This window comes from Nelumbo lutea, chromosome 3 (genome assembly GCF_056320005.1).
Source record: "Nelumbo lutea isolate HS-2025 chromosome 3, American lotus-T2T, whole genome shotgun sequence".
NCBI lineage: Eukaryota > Viridiplantae > Streptophyta > Magnoliopsida > Proteales > Nelumbonaceae > Nelumbo > Nelumbo lutea.
The window spans coordinates 114,541,319-114,562,857 of NC_142686.1; the positions used below are offsets into that span (position 1 = coordinate 114,541,319).

The window sequence follows — 21,539 nt, forward strand, 5'->3', positions numbered from 1 at the left end:
TAATATAAATAGAAGAGCTAGCATTGCCAATGTAACTTTGTGATTCCAAATCTATCTTTCTCTATAATACCTCCTACTAAGAAAACATTTCCCAAGTCTTGTCCAGGATTTGTCACCATCTCATGGTAAACTTGGCCCACATTCAATTCCTTGTGTTTTTCTTAGTTATCCCTCAGCCCAAAAGGGATATAAGTGTTATAATCCATTTCTCGACGTACATTCATTTCTATGGATGTGTCCTTTGTTGAGAAGAATAATACTCTAGATGAGAAGCATGTTTGTGTTCCTTTTGTTCCCGTTCAATTTGTTATTGCTTCTAACTCCATCTATTGCCTCTCATTGTTCTCTTGTTTGTGCCCCCTGTTCAACATGTTTACTCCTTGACCTGCATCTCCTAAACCAATGGGCTCTTAGGAGTCAAACATAAAGAGTAGTATGTGTCCTGTTGAACCAAGTACACTTTCCTTGTGTGACCCTAAGTGTGATCTTGAACTCCCTATTGTTGTGCAAAAAGGTACTCGCCCATGCACTACTAAGCACCTTATTAGCCATTTCACCACTTGTAGCAACTTGTCTCCTTGTCGTCCCTTTTTTTGCAATATCCAATGTTTTTGTCCCCAAGTTTGTTGTAGAGGCCCTAAACTCTCTTGAGTGGAAGAAAATTATGCTAGAGGAAATTGATACTCTTTGTAAGAATTGCATGCGGAATTTGGTCAACCTTCATTAAGGGAAAAAACCTATGGGGTGCAAGTGGATTTTGCAATTAAGAATAATGTTGATGTTTTAATAGAAAGGTATAAAGCCAAGTTGGTGGTCAAGGGCTTCTCCTAGACATATGGTGTCGATTACATAAAGATGTTAGCTCCAATTACTAACATGAATTCTATCCATCTTCTTCTCTCCCTTGCTCAGAAATTGGACTAGTAGTTACATCCAATTGGATGCTAAGCATGCCTTCCTGAATGGTAATCTTGAGGAGGAAATGTACATGGTTCAACCTTTGGGTTTTTCTTCAAAGGAAACAAAAGTAAAAGTGTGTCATCATAGGAAGTCGATGTATGGCCTAAAACAATCTCCCAAGACTTGGTTTGGCAAACTCAATAATTCAATCAAGCAAGATGGCTTTAGACAGTGCCAGAGTGACAATACCATCTTTCTTACAAGGAACTAGGAGTCAAAGATACAGAAACTAAAGAAGTTTTTGGGAGCTCAGTTCGAATTTAAAGATCTAGGCCCTTAAAGTATTTCCTTGAGATTGACGTTGCAAAGTCAAACAAGGGCATCTTTATTTCCTAGAGGAAGTACATCCTAGATGGCTAGATCTCCTATAGGACATCGGTAAACTTGGTGTTAAACTAGTAAACACTCCAATTGATGTTAATGGGGTGGCTGAAATGTTGTGGTTGAAGAATATGCTTGATGGAGATGGGAGTGGAAGTTCAGCATCCAATGTCATTGTATTGTGACAATAAGGCAACAATTAATATAGCCCACAATCTTGTGATGCATGAGAGAAACAAGAATATCGAAGTAGACAAGCACTTCATTCATGAGAAGATCAAAGTGGGTGACATTTGCATTCTGTATGCTAACTATATTTATCAATTAGGTGATATTTTCACCAAGGGTGTGGCAAGTACCCATCATGTTGGCATTTGTACCAAGTTGGGAATGATAGATATATAGAGCCCAACTTGAGGGGTACTTAATGTCATTTTTCACACCTTTTAAACACCCTGATATGTAAGTCAATCTAGGGAAGAGAACTGAGAATCAATCTCTGTTGGCCTATAAATCAATGAACTGTTTGGCTAATGCCATGGCCAAAGAAGAGGTAAATTAAGTCCAATTGTTTTGGGGTAAATTTATTGAGCAAAAAATTTAAATAGAGAAAGATTAGGGAAACTTGGCATGTTTGTATAAAATTAAAAAAAAAAATGGAGCCAGGGCTAAAAATACATATACTCATTAAAGATCTTTGTCTTGGAAAATAAAAACATATTGACCTATTAAGGTTTGAGTCTAGACTAGATTCAACTAGGTATCAAGAAACAACATGTTATTCGAATGTTATTATTTCTCATTCTCTGTATAGGAGATTCTACATTTGGTGAGCAAGAATAAAAATACAATTTGTTGAGAAGACATGCAAAGACTGTCTTAATAGCATTTAGATATAGAGATCCATAAAAAAAAATAGCATATAGATATATCAGGTATAATATTTGTTCTAGGAATTTAGTCAGGCTACTTTGGCTTCACTGTGGAAAGCAATCTCAGGGATCCTCCCCCAGTTCCTTCGATATATCAGGTATGATGTTTGTTCTGGGAATTAGTCAGGTTTTGGGAAGATATTTGGGTGGATAAATCAGCCCTTGAGGAGTTATTTCCTTCTCTCTATTCAGTTTCCCTGAGGAAGAATAAGATTGTGGCCAGGTGCCTCTCTTCTCCTATCACCCTTGACACTTTGAATTGGGACTTAGTTTGGAAGAGGGATAAGGGAGGAAGAATTGACTTGTGTGACAGACCTTTTGCCTCTCTTGGCTAATGTTTGTCTGAACTCCATTAAGTCAGATGAAAGGATTTGCCCCCTTCGCCTAAAGGTTCCTTTTCAGTTGCTTCCTTTTTCAAAATGTTTTGCATGACCCGTCTCTTCTCCCTTTCCTATTAAGGAAGTTTGGACTAAGCCTATCCCCTCATAAGTCTCTATATCTTGTTGGGAAATGTTCCTTGGGAAGGTTAGTATTTTGGACATGGTGCAGAAGAAAAGGCCTTATTTGTGGTTGTCCCCAAATTGGTGTTCTCTTTGCAAATCCAATGGTGAGGATTGTTTTCACTTGTTTTTATCTTGCCCTATTGCTACAACTATCTGGTTGTGGATTTTTTCCCTTTTAGGTTGCAGGTGGTTGCTGCAAGCAAAAGTCTGTCAGCTGTTTGAACCCTCAGTGCTTAGTAGGCAATCCAAAAGAGGAAAACTGGTGTGGAGGTGCATTAGAGCAGCTTCCTTATAGACTATTTGGGATAAGAGGAACACTAGAATCTTCCACAATAAGAAGAGAAGTCTTTCTGAATTGAAGGACTTCATAATGATAAGGGCAATACACTGGTTAAGAACAAACCTAACCCAACTCTTTTCCTTTGATGACTTCTGGAGGAACTGATCAACAGTGGCTAGCAATTCATCCTCAAAACAGAGTTATGTTGCATATTGAATCCCTCCTGCTGAGGATTTTGTTACACTAAACTTTGACAGGGGCAGCCAAGGTAACCTTGGTCCCTTTGGCATAGGAGTCTTGAGAGATAAGGACAGAAATGTTTTAGCTTTATTCTCAAGCCCAGTTGGCTTAGGAGACTCTACCAAAGCTGAGCTACTACTGCTGTATAGGGGACTCAGCTAGCCAGTCAACTTGGTATAGGAAGGCTAATAATTGAAGGTGATTCCCAGGTCGTTGTGGGATGGTTACTGGATCCGGATTCGACTGTCTGGGGATTAAGAGACCTCCTTAAGAATATGACAGTGAAGATCCAATGGGTAAGAAGATCAGCTAATGAGATGGCTGATACTCATGGAAAACAAGAGGTTAACAGGGATTCTCTGTTCTGGGCAGCTTTGTAATTGTTTAATCTCTCTTTTAGTGAGTTTTGTACTTTTCATGTAATTGTGTTTGTCTTAAGAGTGTGGCTGCACCTCAAGCCTCTCCCTGGGCTTATTTGTAACAGTTCTACCTTTATTAATGAATTTATTTTCAATTATCAAAAAAAAAAGCATATAGATACAGAGAATCACCACTAATTTGAACTTTCTTGGAATAAAAGAAAACAATACCAGATAGCAAATATACAGAGTAAGAGACCAGAAGGAACCATACTTTTGTTTTAATTTGCTCAGGAAGAATGTGGCAAATGGTATATCAACAAGAATCCCTTCAAACATTGCCTGCAAGATAAAATAGAACATAAACATGATATTCCACCAAAAAGCAATATAGATGTATTTGTTTTGGTTTTGATAACCAAGGATAATAAAGCAAGCAGTATAAACAATATTTGAATTTATGTTGATGAACAATGTCATAAACTTAGAATAACCTTTTGAAATGGAGGGTTAATGAATAAAAAGCATAATTAACTGTTCCATAAAAGGTTAATAATAGAAAGTTCATAAGCTAAATCTGGTAATTAATTGTGTCATTTGACAGCAGACTCTGTTGGCCTAGCACCCAACAACCTTGTCTTGTTAAGCAAATCAAGCACATATTTCTTTTGAGACAAATTAATGCCATTACTGAATATCCCCACCTCAATGCTTAGAGTATAACTTAGAGACTGTTCAGCAACGTTCCGCAGGAGTGTTTCTCTCATTCCTGGTGCTCCCGTGGAACAGAAACAAGTTTGAAAAAAAATGCGAGATGCAAGTCATTCCTGAGTGAGAACACCCGCCCAAAAAATATGTTCTTTGGGAATGAGAAATCAACACTCCCGGAGAACACATTCTCAAGGAACGCGTGATTCCCACATTGTCCCAGTTTATTTACGAACACATATTCGCCCTTCCCACATGAGAGAAGGGGCAACGTCGTCATTTCGCATTGATGACATAAACTCTCCACCCCTCCAAGCCCTAACCCTCGAGCAGACTTCTTCATTTGTTCCCAGTGATCCCGCTACAAACCCACTGCACATCAAGGACCAACGGTGAACAACCAGTTTATCATCTCCGATGACCATTTTCTAGTCAGAATCTCATACACATAAGGTTTTATTCGTTGTTAGCGTTTCTAACTGTGTATTCTCTGTTTTTTTGTCCTAAAACTTTATCCATGCTCTGTTTTTTCTTCCTAAATGTATCTCCTCCTTTGCTGTTATCTTCACGAACTCAAGCTACTATATGCTGATTTGGTGAAACATCTCCTACTACTACACAGATCTTGTCTCAGGAAGTAGGTAACTTCAATGTGAGGATCATGATTGGAGTGCTGATTTAGATCCCCAGGCCTCCACCCCCCCCCTCCCCTGTTCTCAAAACAATCAGAAAAAAAAAATTATATAAATGTTAACAGATTGTATGATTGTAGGTCTCTAATGGCTGTCAATTAATCAAGCCGATTTTCTAACCATGACAATTTGCTCGTTATGACTTGACACATGTTTTGTATGGTTAAATTAATGCTTAATGTGGATGGATTTGCACAACAGATGTTAAGGAATAGTTTTGTTATCCAAATGCTATTTCTGTTTTTATAGAACAAAAATCCGTTCTCGAAAAACAATTTGCCAAACACCTATGTTGCTCCTGAGGAACAAGAAATAAAATTCTTGTTACAAAAAGTGCCTAAGCTTCTCTATACCCTGAGTATCACACTCAATGATGACAATGTCATCACCATGGACTGCCTGTATAATGCTACCAGAGGTGGTAATGCAACTTAATACAAAAGCATCAACTTAGCACCAAGCCAGCACTTCATCCCAAACTCTTTCACTACCTCACGAAATCTTCAAAGCAAGGCACTTGGCAACTTCCCATCAGCAACAAACCCAAGAGGTCGCTCCATACACAGTTCCTCCACTAGAGTGTAACCATTATATAGAAAGGCATTATTAATGATGATTTGGAGAACTGACCTATGATTAGCTACCAGCCTACCACTAGAGTGTATGCACCTTGCCTAGGTCCTAGGTGCAACACTTTCAAAAGGCGTGTGCATGGTGCACCTTGTGCTTCAGCCCAGGCGTGCTCCTTTGTTATTTTTTGAACCTAATGGCTGGGCCGGGGGCTTCGCCCCCTATTTGCTACAAAGGCAGATACCCATTGGCTAATGTTCGTCCTTAGTAAAATATCTTTTTAAAAGGCAATTCATATTATAAAATCATTTATTTTTGTGTAAGGATTAAGAATTGAAGACCCTAACAAGGATTTGTTTGGGCTTGCCTCAAGGGGCTTGGTACGGATCATAGAATCAAGAATGCAAGATGTTTTAAAGTAGAACCCGTAAGACAGTAATGTAGCTGCTAGGCCCAACCCAACCCAAGCCATAATCACCTTTAGTGGCATTGTTATTTTGGTTAGCAACTAGACAAGGTGCTCATACTCATTACATGTTAAAAGAGCACTATTTTGGGTGCATTTGGGTGGCAGGCTAGTTAAGAAATTTCATCTCAGATTTAGGACATTCCCGTCCACTAGTTCCTCACCTCAGGGACCTACTACTTTATAGTTGATGAGGTAAAGATCCTTAGCCGAGCCATGGCATAGTTAAGGAGCACCTTCCTTGCTTCCTCTTCCTTTGCAAAAGCAAGTAATGCCTCGGCACATAGTGTTACTGGTCCTTTGCATTCCTGCTCCTAGATTATTCATTCAGGAGCTACAGATCATATGACTCATTTGTCCTCATTATTTACTTCATATCAACTCATGTCTGGACCTGGTTAAGACAAAGTGAGAGTAACCGGTGGTTCCCTCTCCACCTTCTCTGGTAAAGGTAAGGTTCACCTCAGTAAGGAGCGGTCATGAAGCTAGGGGTGTTTATTATTTTGACAAAGATATCAGTTTAGTTCTGCAGTCATCAGCTTTTGGCGGTTGTTAGGACAAAAAGTCAATAACTAAGGTGCATCTATGACATGCTAGACTAGGTCATATGTCTTTTCTTTATTAAAAGAGTTGTTTCTATAATTGTTTCAGTCAATTTCAAGTCAAATTTGGCTATTGGTACTTTATCAGTTTGTCCCATTTCAAACAGTGAGGTTTGTACTCCTTTTTTATTTGGTTCACTCTGATGTTTAGGGCCCTTCACCTCCTTGTTTCTATAAATGACTATTGGTACTTTCAGTTTTACTGATTATTATTCTCAACACATGTGGATATACTTTCTAAAAAATCACACAGACGTACCAAGGGCAACAACAATAATGCTCTATAAAATGAGGGAAACTCAATTCAATGTTCTCCATCAGTCTTACAATGCAGCAGAACACTTTGAGAGTTGCTTGGATGTGTTCTTGGAGGAAGCTAATGTTCTACATCAGTCTTCTTGTGCTCGTACTCCTCACCAAAATGGGATCATTCAATGCAATAATAGACATTTATTGGAGACTGCCCAGGCCTCATTATTTCAGCAGCAGGTGCCGAAGAATTATTGGTCTCAACCAGTTCTTACAGGCTCCTTTTTGATAAACTAAATGTCATCTAGGGTGTTGGGCATAAAAACCCCATATTCTATCCTGTGTCCTATGTAAGTTGACTTTCTCTTGCCTCATAACATCTTTGGATGTGTCTGTTTCATTCATATTAAGGATCCTAAGCAAACAAAGTTGGATCCTAAGGCTATTCATGGTATTTTCTTTGGGTATTCTCCTACACAGAAAGGCTACAAGCATTATGATCCAATTTTTGGATAAAAGTTTGTAACCAAGGATGTTGTCTTCTTTGAGTCTCAAGCTTTCTTTGAGTATTCCAAGAATCCCCTTCAAGGGGAGACTAGTAGGGTGGAAGAGGATTCTTCCTCTCCTTTTGTCCCTTTTCCTACATCCTCTTCCCTAACCCTTCTAGTTCTGACACTTCAGGTGAACCTAGTGAGACTCCAGTTGACTCTACAGGTAATGATGGTGCACATGCAAGACTTTAGAAGCATCTGGAACTGCTTACCTACAGAAAAAGAAAAAGAAACCCTCTAGCTTGTGATGATAACCAACCTGACTCCATCCAGTCAGATCTTGCTAATCCAAGTAACTCTTCACCTATTGTTTCTCCTCCTAATTCTAACTTGGACCTTCCCATTGCTCTTTACAAAGTTGTTCGTTCCTATACTACTCACCATCCCATTGCCAAATATATGGCATATTCTAGCTTGTCTCCTAGTTATTATACCTTTTCTCTCTGTTCTTTCTTCTATTCATGTCCTTCCAAGTACTCTGAAGCTACACTGAAGCTATAAATGATCCCAAATGGAGGGAGGAAATGAATGAGGATATGTGGAATTTGATGAAAGAAAAACAATGTAAATTAGTGGACTTACCAAAGGGGAAGAGTATTGTGAGATGTAAGTGGGCATTCCCAATGAAGTATAGGGTAGATGGCTTAGCGGAAAGGTCCAAGGCACAACTTGTAGCAAAAGGATTTAAAGGAGGGGATTGATTACAAGGAGACATTTACACCTATTTCCAAGTGCAATACTGTTTGTGTTTTGTTATCCTTAACGGATAATTTTTCATGGGAACTACACCAGCTAGAGATAGAGAATGTGTTTCTGAATGTAAACTTGCAAGAGGAAGTATTTATGAATCCCCCTCCTAGCTATGATTTTCATGGGAAGGTGTGCAGGTTAGTGAAGGTTTTACATGGGATGATGCAATATCCTTGTGCCTGGTTTGAGAGAATATGTGAGGCTATGAAGAATGTGGGGTAAACTCCAAGTGGTGCCAACCATACACTTTATAATAAGACAGGGTGAACCTTATTGCTCTCATAATGTATGTAGATGATAATGGCTATCACTGGGAATGACTTAGAAGAGATAATGAGATTGAAGAACTTTTTACCCTCTAAATTTGAGATCAAGGATCAGGGACACTTTAGATACTTCCTAGGGATTGAGGTTATGAGGTCAAAAGGAATACACATTTCCCAAAGAAGTATGCCCTAGAACCTTCTAAGAGAGGTATGTATGATGGGGAGTAGACCTGCTAATTCTAATGGAACTAAACCATGGATTGCAAGAGTTTGATGATAAAGACTAATCAAATAAGGAAATATATCAAAGTCTAGTAAGAAAATTTATATACTTATCTCTTACCATGCAGGATATAGGCTATGCAATTCATGTGGTTAGTCAGTTCATGCATACTCCCAAGGTTCCTCATATGAAGGCTGTTGAGAGGATTCTCAGATATTTGAAGACATGTCCTGGAAAAGTGGAAAGGGAATTCTGTTCAAGAAGCATAGCAGACTAGGGATTGAGGCTTTACTGATGCAGATTAGGTAGGTTCTATAGGAAACAGAAAGTCTACATCAGGGTATAGCATCTTTGTTCGTGAGAACTTGGTTACTTGGAGAAGCAAGAAACAGAGTGTTGTTGCAAGATCAAGTGTAAAAGCTGAGTATAAAGCAATGGTTCATGGTGTTGCTGAATTGTTGTGGCTCAAAATATTACAAATAATATATTGTGCTGTGACAACAAGACTGCAATCAATATTACAAATAATCAAGTACAACATGATAGAAACAAACATTAGAGGTGGATAGACACTTTGTGGGAGAGGGCTGTCTCTAGTGAAGTTTCTATTCCTTATTTTTCGTTAGAGATGCAGCTAAATGATGTTTTTTTGATAAATAATATCACATTTCATTAAGATCAAGAGAAAGATGCAGTCCCTTGGAGAGGCACAAGATGCTGCCTCTCCAACACAGGAAACCCAAAAAACAATGCTCCGACCATAGGTTTACCTTCAACAAAGTTCCATGAATTACTTGGCAAGTTGGCATGATGGACATCTATGCGTAGAGAACACTGATGTGGTCCCCATTGTGTTCGTATGGCTGTAATTGACAGTTAGTTATGTTAGTTAGTTTGTTAGTTGGTAGTTTATTTCAGCCTTTTGTTGTTAGTTTTCTTTTATTATTTTGCCATGTAAGCAGTAAGGGTAATTCAGCCCTTTTACTGTCATTCGAATATTAATATAAATTATAAGAGTGGGGCGGCTATTGTAAGTCACTCTCTCTTTTCTGAATTCTCACCTTCGAGTTCTTCTCCTCTTCTCTTCTTCTCTTCTTCTCTTCTCTTCTTCTTTTCAATCGTTGTTTGCCTTTTTTCTCATTAAACCTAGGACAGATACAGATTGTAGTCTTATTTGACTACACTATGCCCAGCTTGAAGGGGAGTGTTGTGAGGAATGGTCACACATGTGGGCCTAATGTTTCTGTTTATGTGTATGTTTTAGGTGTACTAGTGGGCCTTAAGTTATTGGGTCCATCTCAGATTTATGCTATTAGTTTCAAGTCATTATTAATCAGGGGCAAACCTGTACTTTTATGTAACTTTAAGAAGCTAGCATAAATAACACTTAGGGCCAGTTGGGGATAGACTGCTGCCCAACTATTATCTTCTCTTCTCTTCTTCTTATCTTCTCTCCAATTCTCTCTCCCTTGCAGGTCGGCAAACAAATATCAAAACAATAATTGACAGCATGGCCATCTATTGTGCAATAAGTACACGTTCAAGGTCCCTCTACAACCTCTACCATGACCTCCCCTGATTCATGGCCACCTTCATGCCCTCCAGCAACACAAGGAGTAATACCTATTGAGCAAGAGAAAGAAGAGGAAGAGAAGAAGGAAGAAGGAAGAAGAGAGAAGAGGCTGGCAGACTTAATGCCTCAAAAGAATTTGCTTCATGCGAGTGAAGCATTTGTATTTATACTATACTGGTCGTACGACACAAGTGGTATGGAAATTACAAAAATACCCCTGCAGGCACTAAATTTGTGTACAGTAGATACAATAACATCTATCAACACTCCCCCTCAAGTTGGAGCATAGATATCAATCATGCCCAACTTGTCACAGAGATCTTGATGTCTGGAATGGTTTAATCCTTTTGTAAAGATGTCTGCTAGTTGGTCTTCAAAGCTGATATATGGAGTGCATACTTCGCCTGTGATGACTTTTTCTCTAATAAAGTGCTTGTCAACTTCAATGTGCTTTGTTCTATCATGTAGTACCGGGTTAGCAACAATACTTATAGCTGCCTTGTTATCACAAAGTAGAGTCATGGGTTTGTCAACTGGAAAACTCAACTCACCCAACAGATTCTTTATCCACAAACCTTCGGCTACTCCGTGTGCCATTGCACGGTACTCAGCTTCAGCACTGGATCTAGCCACCATCGTTTGCTTCTTATTCCTCCAAGTAACAAGGTTTCCTCCTACAAAGGTGCAGTAACCACTAGTAGACCTTCTGTCACTTTGAAATCCAGCCCAATCTGCATCTGTATAAATTTCAACTCTCAAATGTCCATGCTTCTGGAATAATAAGCCAGCACCAGGGAACTTCTTAAGATACCGCAGTATCCTCTCTGTTGCTTCAAGATGAGTAGTCCTAAGTGCATGCATGAACTGGCTAAGGACACCAACAGCATATGCTATGTCTGGACGAGTCATAGAGAGGTACAACAATCTCCCTACAAGCCTCTTAAATTGCTTCACATCTTTAAGAGGTTCACCTTGGTGTCACTTAACTTATGGTTGGGGCCAATGGGAGAGTCAGCTGGCTTAACCCCAATCTTTCCAGTGTCCTTAAGCAAGTCTAGGACATATTTCCTTTGGGAGATAAAGATACCCTTTCTTGATCGGGCAACCTCAATTCCAAAAAGTATTTGGCAGGTCCTAGATCTTTTACTTCAAACTGAGTGGCAAGGAAACCCTTCAAAGATTGAATTTCATCATTCCAGTCACCAGTAACAATTATGTCATCCACATATACTATTAGGGCAGCCATTTTACCTTCTCCCCTTTTCACAAACAGTGTGTGATCTGACTGACATTGCTCGTATCCCCTTTGCTGAACTGCAGTATAAAATCTGTTGAACCAAGCTCTTGATGATTGCTTCTGCCCATATAAAGACTTCTTTAACTTGCACACTTTTTGTTCATTTCCTTGAGCCAGAAAACTGGGGGGTTGAACCATATAAACTTCCTCTTCAAGGTCACCATTCAAACAGGCATTCTTGATGTCAAGTTGATGTAGATCCCAATTCAAATTAGTAGCAAGAGAGAAAAGTACTCTAATAGAGATCATTTTCGCAACAAGGGCAAAGGTTTCTGCATAATCAACTCCATACACTTAAGTAAATCCCTTTGCCACTAAACGAGCTTTATACCTCTCCACGGTTCCATCAGCCCCATGCTTAACAGTGAACACCCATTTACATCCAACTGGATCCTTTCCTTTAGGGAGATCAACAAGTTCCCACGTGCCATTCTTATGAAGAGCATCAATTTCTTTCTTCATGGCATTTGTCCATTATGGTACTAAGAGAGTTTCTGCCACATTCTTGGGAATGGGGATATCGTCAATGGAGGTAAGGAAGGCACGAAATGAAGGTGAGATGTTCTCATAGGAAACAAAGTTGAAAATGGAGTGTTCAGTGGTGCACAACCTAACACCTTTCCTGTGGGCAATAGGAAGGTCAAGATCATTAGCAACAGGGAGGTCAGGACCATCATTGGGAGTCAAGTTAACTGAGTGAGTATGATCTTCCCTCGAGAAGTTTGATGGCACTTGAGGTACAGCTTCGGGATTCTCCACAGCTCTTGAACTTGGTTGACCTTTACGACGATGAGAAAAAACATGGAAAGGTGGAGTATCAGGAAGAGAAGGGGGAAAAGGAGAAGTATTAAGAAGAGGAGGAAGCTGAACTAGTTTCTCCTCATGCCTACACTCCCCCTGAGGAGAAACAGGAAAGAAGGGCTCCTCTTCAAACAAGGTAACATCCATGGAGACAGAGAATCTCCGAGAAACAGGATCAAAGCAACGATACCCTTTCTGAGAGAATGAGTAGCCAAGAAATATGCACGGGATAGCACGAGAGTCCAATTTCCCCCGAGTGGATAGGTTTTGGACAAAGCACTGACAACCAAAAACATGAGGAGGGATAGAAAGAATAGGGGCCTTAGGGAAGAGAAGCAGATGTGGGGCTTTGTACTCTAACCAACGAGAGGGAATGCGGTTAATGGGGTATATAGAACAAAGAACAGCCTCAAGGAGGTGTCGGTTCTTCCGTTCAGCCACACCATTTTTTTGTGGCGGGCGGGCAAAAGAGCTCCGATGAAGTGAGCCATGTGAAGCAAAGAACTCCATGAGGTCACTATGAAAAAACTCTTTTGCATTGTCTGACTGAAATATGTGTATCTCGGTCTGAAATTGGGTGAAGATCATCCACTGAAAATCTTGGATAATTTTTTGTACTTCCTCACGGGTTCGCATTGGGTATACCCAAGTGTATCTGGAATAATCGTCAATGAAAGTAATGAAATACTTGTAGCCACTCTCAGAAGGTACAGTAACAGGGCCCCACACATTAGAATGCACAATGTGAAAAGGAAACTTAGATTTACTATTTTTTTGAAGGAAATGAGTTCTACAATACTTGCTTAACTGACACGTTTGACAAGAGAAATTAGAAACAGACACTGACTTACACAGTTATGGAAAAACAACTTTCAATGACTCAAAAGACAAGTGACCCAAACGACAATGCCATAAATACATTTTACTCTTTCTGAACTGACTCATAGACTCTATAACAAGAAGACCAGTCGTATTCTCCAGCATATAGAGCCCATCAACCGTACGACCCCTACCAATCGTCCTCCCCAAGGCTAGATCCTGAATCACACAATAACAAGGGAAAAAAGTCACGGAACTGTTTAAGGAATTTGTAACACTACTGACTAAAAACAAATTCATAGGAAATTTTGGAACATGAAGAACATTAGAAAGAGTAAGGCCAAGGGGAAGAGATAGAGTTCCTTGACTAGCTATGGGAGAGTATGATCCATCAGCTAGTCTCACTTTATCTCTTCCGAAAAGAGGGTGATAAGTTTGGAAGAAAGAGGACATACCAGTCATGTGTTTTGACGCTCCAGAATCAATGATCCATGGAGAGTCAAGGTCGTGAGAAGCAACATGGAAAGTTGTGGCAGGATTACCTGACGTGGATGCAAATGAGGTTGTGGGAGGAGCATCCATCTGGCGAATTGTTCTACCATAAAGCTCCAAATGGTCACGGAAGGAGTTTACAATATCATCCCTTGGATCAGATCCAGAGTAGCTATGTTGGCTATGTGGTGTTTGAGTCACAGTAGAAGTGGAGGGCTGATTCTCCCGAGTAACCATGTTGGCCATGTGGTGTTTCTTGGTACCTTGTTGCCCGGGCCTTTTAATTACATCTGAGCCTTGCTTCTTAGGTAGAACTTGAGCCCATTTTGGTTTCCCATGAAGATCCCAACAAGTATCTTTGGTGTGTTGGGGCTTCTGACAGTTAGTGCACCACAATTTCTCCTTATCTTCTATTTTCTTCTGGAGATCCCCTCTCCTGGAAGAAGATCCACCACTAATAGAGGCACCCCCTTCTGCCGCCAACACAATTGCATCCCCTCCGGTGTTGTTCATCAAGTTTCTCCTCCTCTCTTTAGACTGGACAAGAGCATAGACCTCCTGAATTGATGGAAGATCCTTAGAACTGAGAATTTGTACTCTGATGGATTCATAGATAGGATTGAGACCATGCAAAAAGGCAAACACTCTTTGCTGTGAGACGAGTATCTTATACAATTTGGCATCTTCATCACACTTCCAATCAATATTCTGGTAACGATCCAACTCCTTCCAAACAGAGGTCAAGTCAGAGTAATAAACTGATAAATTTCTCTCCCCCTGTTGACAAGTAGATGATGTTGCTTGCAGTTGATAGATCTTGGCATAGTGTTGTAGTTCAGAATATGTGGATTTTGCCTATTCCCAGATCTCATTTGCAGTTTCAGCCCACATGAAGTTCTTCCTTATTTGTGGTTGCATGGAGATCAAGAGCCACGACATAACCATACTATTCTCCTGATCCCATCTATCATGTTCAGCATTTCCAGAAAGTGGTTCTTTGACTCTTCCATTTATATAGCCTATTTTTCCCCTTGCAGTTATGCATAACTTGATCCCTCTTGACCACTCTAGGTAATTTAACCCATCAAAAGGAACAACAGCCAAGGGGAAGGATAAGTCACTGACCCCAGTCATTTCATTCAGCATTGTGGAGATTCCGGATGTGGCTGAATCTTCACTATTCATGATTCCATGTTTAGGAGTACACAAAACCCAAGGCACACTGCCTTACAAAGCTGCTACAGTCCACAACTAGGCACTTGCTGATTTTCAGTTTCACAGAGAACCAAACACAAACACTGCAGCTGCAGTACTAGTTTGTATGACCTACAATTTGTAGGAGTCCACAGAACAACATACGAACACTGCACTTGCAATGTAACCAAGTCAGAATGACCTACAGTTTTACAACTTTCATGCAACTTCTCAGTAGGAACAGAAATACAAAGTAGTAGTTCACCACACACCTAATCGGATGATACCAATTTCAGGGCATCCAAACAGTCATTGAGTGTTTAGGGCATCAACAGTTACTTAGAGTAGCTAAATAGCAATAACACACAAGAGAAGAGAAAAAAAATGTAGTCGAACAGTCACCCTACTCAGATTTTAGGGCATTAACAGTCCATCGAAGAGAGCAAGAAGAGAACAATAAAAAAAATCTTCAGTTGAGTACCAGGTCACCCGAACAGTGGATAGGCAGTACACTCTTGGACACCATCTTCTCTGCAAGCCAGAACCCTTCTCCGTACATCAGGTGATAGTTTTCTACAGTCTTCTTAGCCGAGCAACTACAGATACCAGCACCTGGGCTAGAGGATGAAAAAAAAAAAACTTCGTAGCAGAACCCTTTTCTGCGCTAGGAAGTTGAACAGTCAAGTTGATTCTACTCGGCATTGGAGACTAACTGCAGCACTAGAGAATGATTTCTCTTCCTTGCCTTTGAACATCGGGAATATAGTGACCTTAGCTGGCTATTTTCCAGGCCTGGATGGTTTTGCTCTGATACCATGTTGAGCAAGAGAAAGAAGAGGAAGAGAAGGAAGAAGAAGGAAGAAGAGAGAAGAGGTTGGCGGACTTAATGCCTCAAAAGAACTTGCTTCATGCGAGTGAAGCATTTGCATTTATACTATACTGGCCGTACAACACAAGTGGTATAGAAATTACAAAAATACCCTTGCGGGCACTAAATCTGTATACAGTACATACAATAACATATGTCAACAATACCTAAGGCTAATTTACTACCTCCTCTGGCCCCATGACAACCACCTTTTTTGCCATGTCCTCCACCTTTAGAACCACTGGTGCAAATCACTCAAAGGGAAAAATTGTCTTGCTAGATCAAAGAGAGTATCTCCAAAGCCAAACAAACACCTCACTAAGACGGCAGCTTGGGTGCCTAAAATTTAAGCTCTAACTTGCTCAAAGAGAGAATCTCCCTCTACTGTTGTTGCACTCTAATATTAAGGACAAAGTGATTGGTAGATATCAACTCATTTTGAACTACTCTTAAAACTTGCATTGTACTCTATGCTTTAATCACAGTGTTATGACATGAGTTACACCTAGAATAGTTGGTAAACTCTAGTAATATTATCCTAGCCAGAATGCAACTTCCTAATATGGTCTCATATTTCTTTTACAGTGTCTATAAACATAAAACTGGCACTGATATTTGATCACATGATATAATTTGTGCATTCCCTGCCCTGTTCATCATAACCAGCACTACTAACCACCAGTTTCCCCAGTCTTCAAGTACATGAGTCTACCATCTCAGTGAGGAAAACTTTTGCCCATGGCACATAATTTTACCCATTTAGTTTAATGGATGTCATTAGCACTGCAAAATAGTCCAGGGGAGCAATCACACTAAGTTTCAGTACATAACTTCCACTTCCTGAAGCTGCCATATTTTATTTTACTCACAAATGCAACAAAAGAAGAGGACAGCCAATATCAAAAGCATTTCACTACCACTCTAATCCACCATGAAATAGTTTGAAATCATGTGACAACTTTGGCATACATGCACTACTAAGGTACCAGCAGTATTTTTGAACCAAGAGCATCAACAACAGCACCAACTTTCTTTTTCAAATGCTGAATAGAGGACTACCACTCTAATCCAACCATGAAATAGTTTGAAATCATGTGACAACTTTGGCACACATGCACTACTACGGTACTAGCAGTATTTTTTAACCAAGAGCATCAACAACAGCACCAACTTCCTTTTTCAATTGCCAAATAGAGGATTCTAGTCACACAAACAGCATCCTGCAATCACTCATGATGACTGCTACCAACACCAGGGCCCAATTTGCTATGGATGACATTAGTCAAGTACCCTTCAAAGGTGAGGAAAACTAGTAGCACTTAGCAATGTAAATGTCAATGGGGTAGCCTTTCACCTTTTCCTATAAGGAATCTGTATTCTCGATAGTCGTGTGGACTGTAGAGCCCACTGCGCACTCGTCTTCATATTTCTCGAAATACAATCAGTGATTTAAAAGGCATGCCCACACAGGTGAGGCACATTTTAGGGTATGCACCTTGCCTAGGTCCCAGGCACAGCACTTTCAAAAGGCACGCACTTGGTGCATCTTGCATTTCAGCCCAGGCATGCGCCTTTTGAAAATTTGCACATTTGTGGGTGGGCTGGAAGGATTCACACAAACATCATCTTGTAAACTGAGGACAGATTTGTAAACCAGTATCTCAAGGAGGATTGGGGTTAAGAAGATTAAAATATTTCACTCTAGCTTTGCTGGGAAGTTGGCTATAGAGGTTTGCTGCTGAACCTATGGATGCAGTCTGTGGAAAGGAATACGCTGATAAAACTCAGGATGTCCGTATAAGTTCAGATCAGAAGAACGAGAAGGAGAAGAGGGAGAAGAAGGAGAAGAAGAAGAAGAGAAGGTGAAAGTCTCTGCCGAACTAGAGAGAAAAATCAATCTTCTCTAGTCAGCCCTTCTTTCATTTATATTCTTCATATTAGAATTACTATTGTGCCCTCACTAAGTGAGAGCCACATCAGCTGAACAACTCATATATAACTAAACATAAAAGGACTATAATACCCTTCTACAGCCGACTCTAACACTCTCCCTAAAGCTGGTGAGTATATGTCATATAGTCCCCGCTTGTTACATATGTAGTCCACTCTTCCCCGATTCAACCCTTTGGTAAACAGATCTGCCCATTGATTTTCTGTGTTCACATATGTTGTACTTATCACTCCACTAAGCACCTTCTCACGTACAAAGTGGCAATCCACTTCTATATGCTTCGTCCTTTCATGAAACATTGGATTAGAGGAGATATGAACTGCAACTTGATTATCACAATATAGCTTCATAGGAGTGTCAATCAAGTACTCCATCTCCTCTAGGAGGTGCTTCAACCATACTAATTCGCATGTCGTGTGCGTCATAGCCCTATATTCAGCCTCTGCACTACTTCTTGCTACCACCGTTTGCTTCTTACCTTTCCACGTTACTAAGTTCTCACCAAGAAAAGTGCAATACCCTATAGTGGACCTTCTGTCAGATATGGAACCAGCCCAATCAACATCCGTGTATCCCTCTATCTCAAGACTTCCTCCACTCTTATATAACAAACCACAACCTGGAGCTCCCTTCAAATACCGCACAATCCTTAGGACTACCTCCCAAGGTGGAATTCGAGGATTCTGCATAAACTGACTCACTACACTAACCACAAATGAGATATCAGGTCGAGTGATGGTTAGGTAATTAAGCTTACCCACCAACCTTTTGTACCTTCCCGGATCCTCAAACTCTTCACCTTATCACTACCCAACTTAACATTTGGTTCCATGGGTGTTTCAGCTGGTCTGGCACCCAACAACCATGTTTCTTCTAGCAGATCAAGAACATTTTTCCTCTGGCACAGATTAATACCATTCTTGGACCTCGCTACCTCTATCCCTAGGAAGTATCTTAATTTGCCAAGACCCTTTGTCTGGAAGTGATTGTGCAAGTAAATCTTCAACCTGTCAATCCCTAGTCTATCACTGCTTGTGACAACAATGTCATCTACATATACCACCAAGAGAATCTTCCCAACATTTGATTCATAGCTGAATACGGAATGGTCAACCTAACACTGTTTCATCCCAAACTTCTACATCACTTCACTAAATCTCCCAAACCATGCACGGGGAGATTGATTAAGTCCATAAATAGCCTTCTTGAGTTTGCATACCTTCCCACCCTCCCCCTGAGCAACAAACCCAGGAGGTTGCTCCATGTACACCTCCTCAAGGAGATCACCATGCAAAAAAGCATTTTTGATGTCAAGCTGAAACAAGGGCCAATCAAACATAGCAGCAAGAGAAATCAGAACACAAAGTGATCCAATTTTGGCAACCGAAGAGAAGGTGCCTGTGTAATCAATACCATATAGCTGTGAATAACCTTTAGCAACTAACCGAGCTTTCAACCGTTCAACACTCCCGTCAAGTAAGTATTTAACCATGTACGCCCACTTACAGCCTACAACATGCTTACCAGGCAGAAGAGTGGTGAGGTCCCCACGTATGAGTACAAGTTAGGGCCGAGAGTTCTTCTATTGCTTGGCGCCACCCTGGAGAAGTGAGGGCTTCCTGGACATCCTTGGGAACAGAGACAGAGGATAACATAGAAACAAACTAGCGGTGGGAAGTTGAAAGGTGAGATACAGAAACATAATTAGACATGGGGTGGAGAGTGCAACTGCGTTTACCTTTCCGCAAAGCAATAGGAAGATCGAGGTCAGAAATTGGGGTTGGGACTATGTTGGTAACAACTACCGGATCTATCGACGATGACGAAACTGGAGGAGGAGCTAGTGCCTAACGATGCGTATACACTTGCCGGATAGGTGGTCGTCCCGTAGGTAGCTGCACTGGAGGCAAAGACTGGGTCACAACTAGAACAAGTGGAACGGGGTCATCAACAGGAACTGGAAGAGGAGGAGATGACAATGGAGGAGAGGTATCCGACCCGGAGAAGAAAGGAACAGACTCAAAAAATGTAACAATAGAACACACGAAAGAATGTTGAGAACGAGGATCATAACACTTATACCCTTTCTAGTCCTAGAATAGCCAAGAAAGACACACTTAGTGGATCTAGCATCTAACTTGTCCATTCCCAGCCCAAGATTATGAATGAAACACACATCCAAAAACTCTGGGAGTAAGAGGGAAAGGAGACAACGTGGGAAACAAAACAGAGAAAGGAGACTGACATTCAAGGATAGACATGGCATGCAGTTAATAACAAAGCAGGATGTAAGTACAGCATCACTCCAAAAGGGTTTGGGGGCATTCATCTGATGTAAGAGGGACCGAGTAGTTTCCAAAAGGTGACGGTTCTTTCTTTCAGCCACCCCATTTGTTAAGGGGTGTAGGTACACGAGGTTTGATGGATAATGCCATGTCGTTCCCAATATTCTTGAAAGGGTGTGAAAAAATACTCGCGACCATTATCAGAACGAAGAATTTTAATATGTACACCAAATTGATTGCGAATTTCAGCATAAAACTTTTGGAAGATAGAAAACAGTTCACTCATTTATTTATAAGATAAAGCCATGTCATCCTTGAATAATCATCAACAAAAATTATAAAGTACTTGTAACCATTATAAGACACTACTCTGTTTGGACCCCAGATGTCCGAATGGACTAAAAGGAAATGTACGACTATCAACTCTAGGACTAAAGGAAACACGACGATGTTTCCCAAACTGACACGACTCAATTTAAATTAGAAAGACAACTCAATGACGGAACAAGTAATTGGAGAGCTCTAAGAGACGGATGACCAAGTCTGCAGTACCACTAATGAGGGGAAAGAGATGACTAAAGGGTTGTTGCCAAACCACCTTCATCAAGATAATACAATTCACCAGCTTCATGCCCTCCACCAATCTTCATCCCCGTCTTGAGATCATAAAACACACAAGAGGAAGGGTAAAAAGTTATTGAGCAATTAAGAGACTAAGTCAATTTAATAACAGACATCAGGTTAAAGGGAAACTTGAGAACATATAAAACTGAGGATAGGGATAATGAGTCAATGACAACATTACCAACACCACATATGGCTGATGTAGAGCCATTGGCAAGAGTAACAAATTGGGAAGTGGAGGATGGAGAAATGGATGAAAACACACCTGAAGTCCCATTCATATGATTAGAAGCTCCAAAGTCTATAATCCAATGGAAAGGTGTGGATGCCAGACAAGTTGTACCTAAGTGTGCAAGGGTAGCAATGTTCTATTGAGATGTACCCTAAATGAACCACTCATACTCATCCCGAGAAAGCATCTGTAGACATAGTGGGGATCTAATCAGTAACTTGAGATTCTTGTCTTGAGTTGCCACCATTTACAGCTACATGATTTGCCCAGGTTGAAGGTGGGCCATGTAGATCATAGCAGAAATTGATAGTATGTCCCTCCATACCACAATGAGTACACATTCTCTTGAGTATTACCACATCCTCTACCACGGGCTCCCCCTAAGTCTCAATCTTCAACACGACCACCACCACGATTATACATGCCACCACCACTACCACGTCCATGCTGACCTCCTCTACCACCACGACCTCCCCCTCTAGTAACTACAAATGCAGACCTATCTGACATAATGGAAATCTTTGTGGGTCCAACTGAAATCCTCCGAAGACAAGAAAACACTTCCCCAAGAGAGGGAAGAACAGATCCACCTAGTATCTGTGCCCTTAATAGGTTCATATTCGGGCTTCAGCCCTACTAATAATCTGGTCACATCCAACTGCTCTCTCTGTTGTTACTGAATTTTGACATCAAGTGTAAGAGGGTGATAAACATTCAACTCATTTTGTAGG

General features: G+C 40.5%; 1 protein-coding gene across 8 annotated transcripts in view; it reads right to left on the reverse strand.

Annotated features, from left to right (window-relative positions):
- The window catches only part of UPL6 (ubiquitin protein ligase 6), a 134,331-nt gene that overhangs the window by 63,043 nt on the left and 49,749 nt on the right, over window positions 1–21,539 (reverse strand). For all 8 annotated transcript variants that reach the window (XM_088976065.1, XM_088976063.1, XM_088976064.1 and 5 more), the window contains one exon: window positions 3,870–3,937. In XM_088976065.1, coding sequence (XP_088832191.1) covers window positions 3,870–3,937 — 68 coding nt within the window. The remainder of the gene's footprint in view (window positions 1–3,869; window positions 3,938–21,539) is intronic.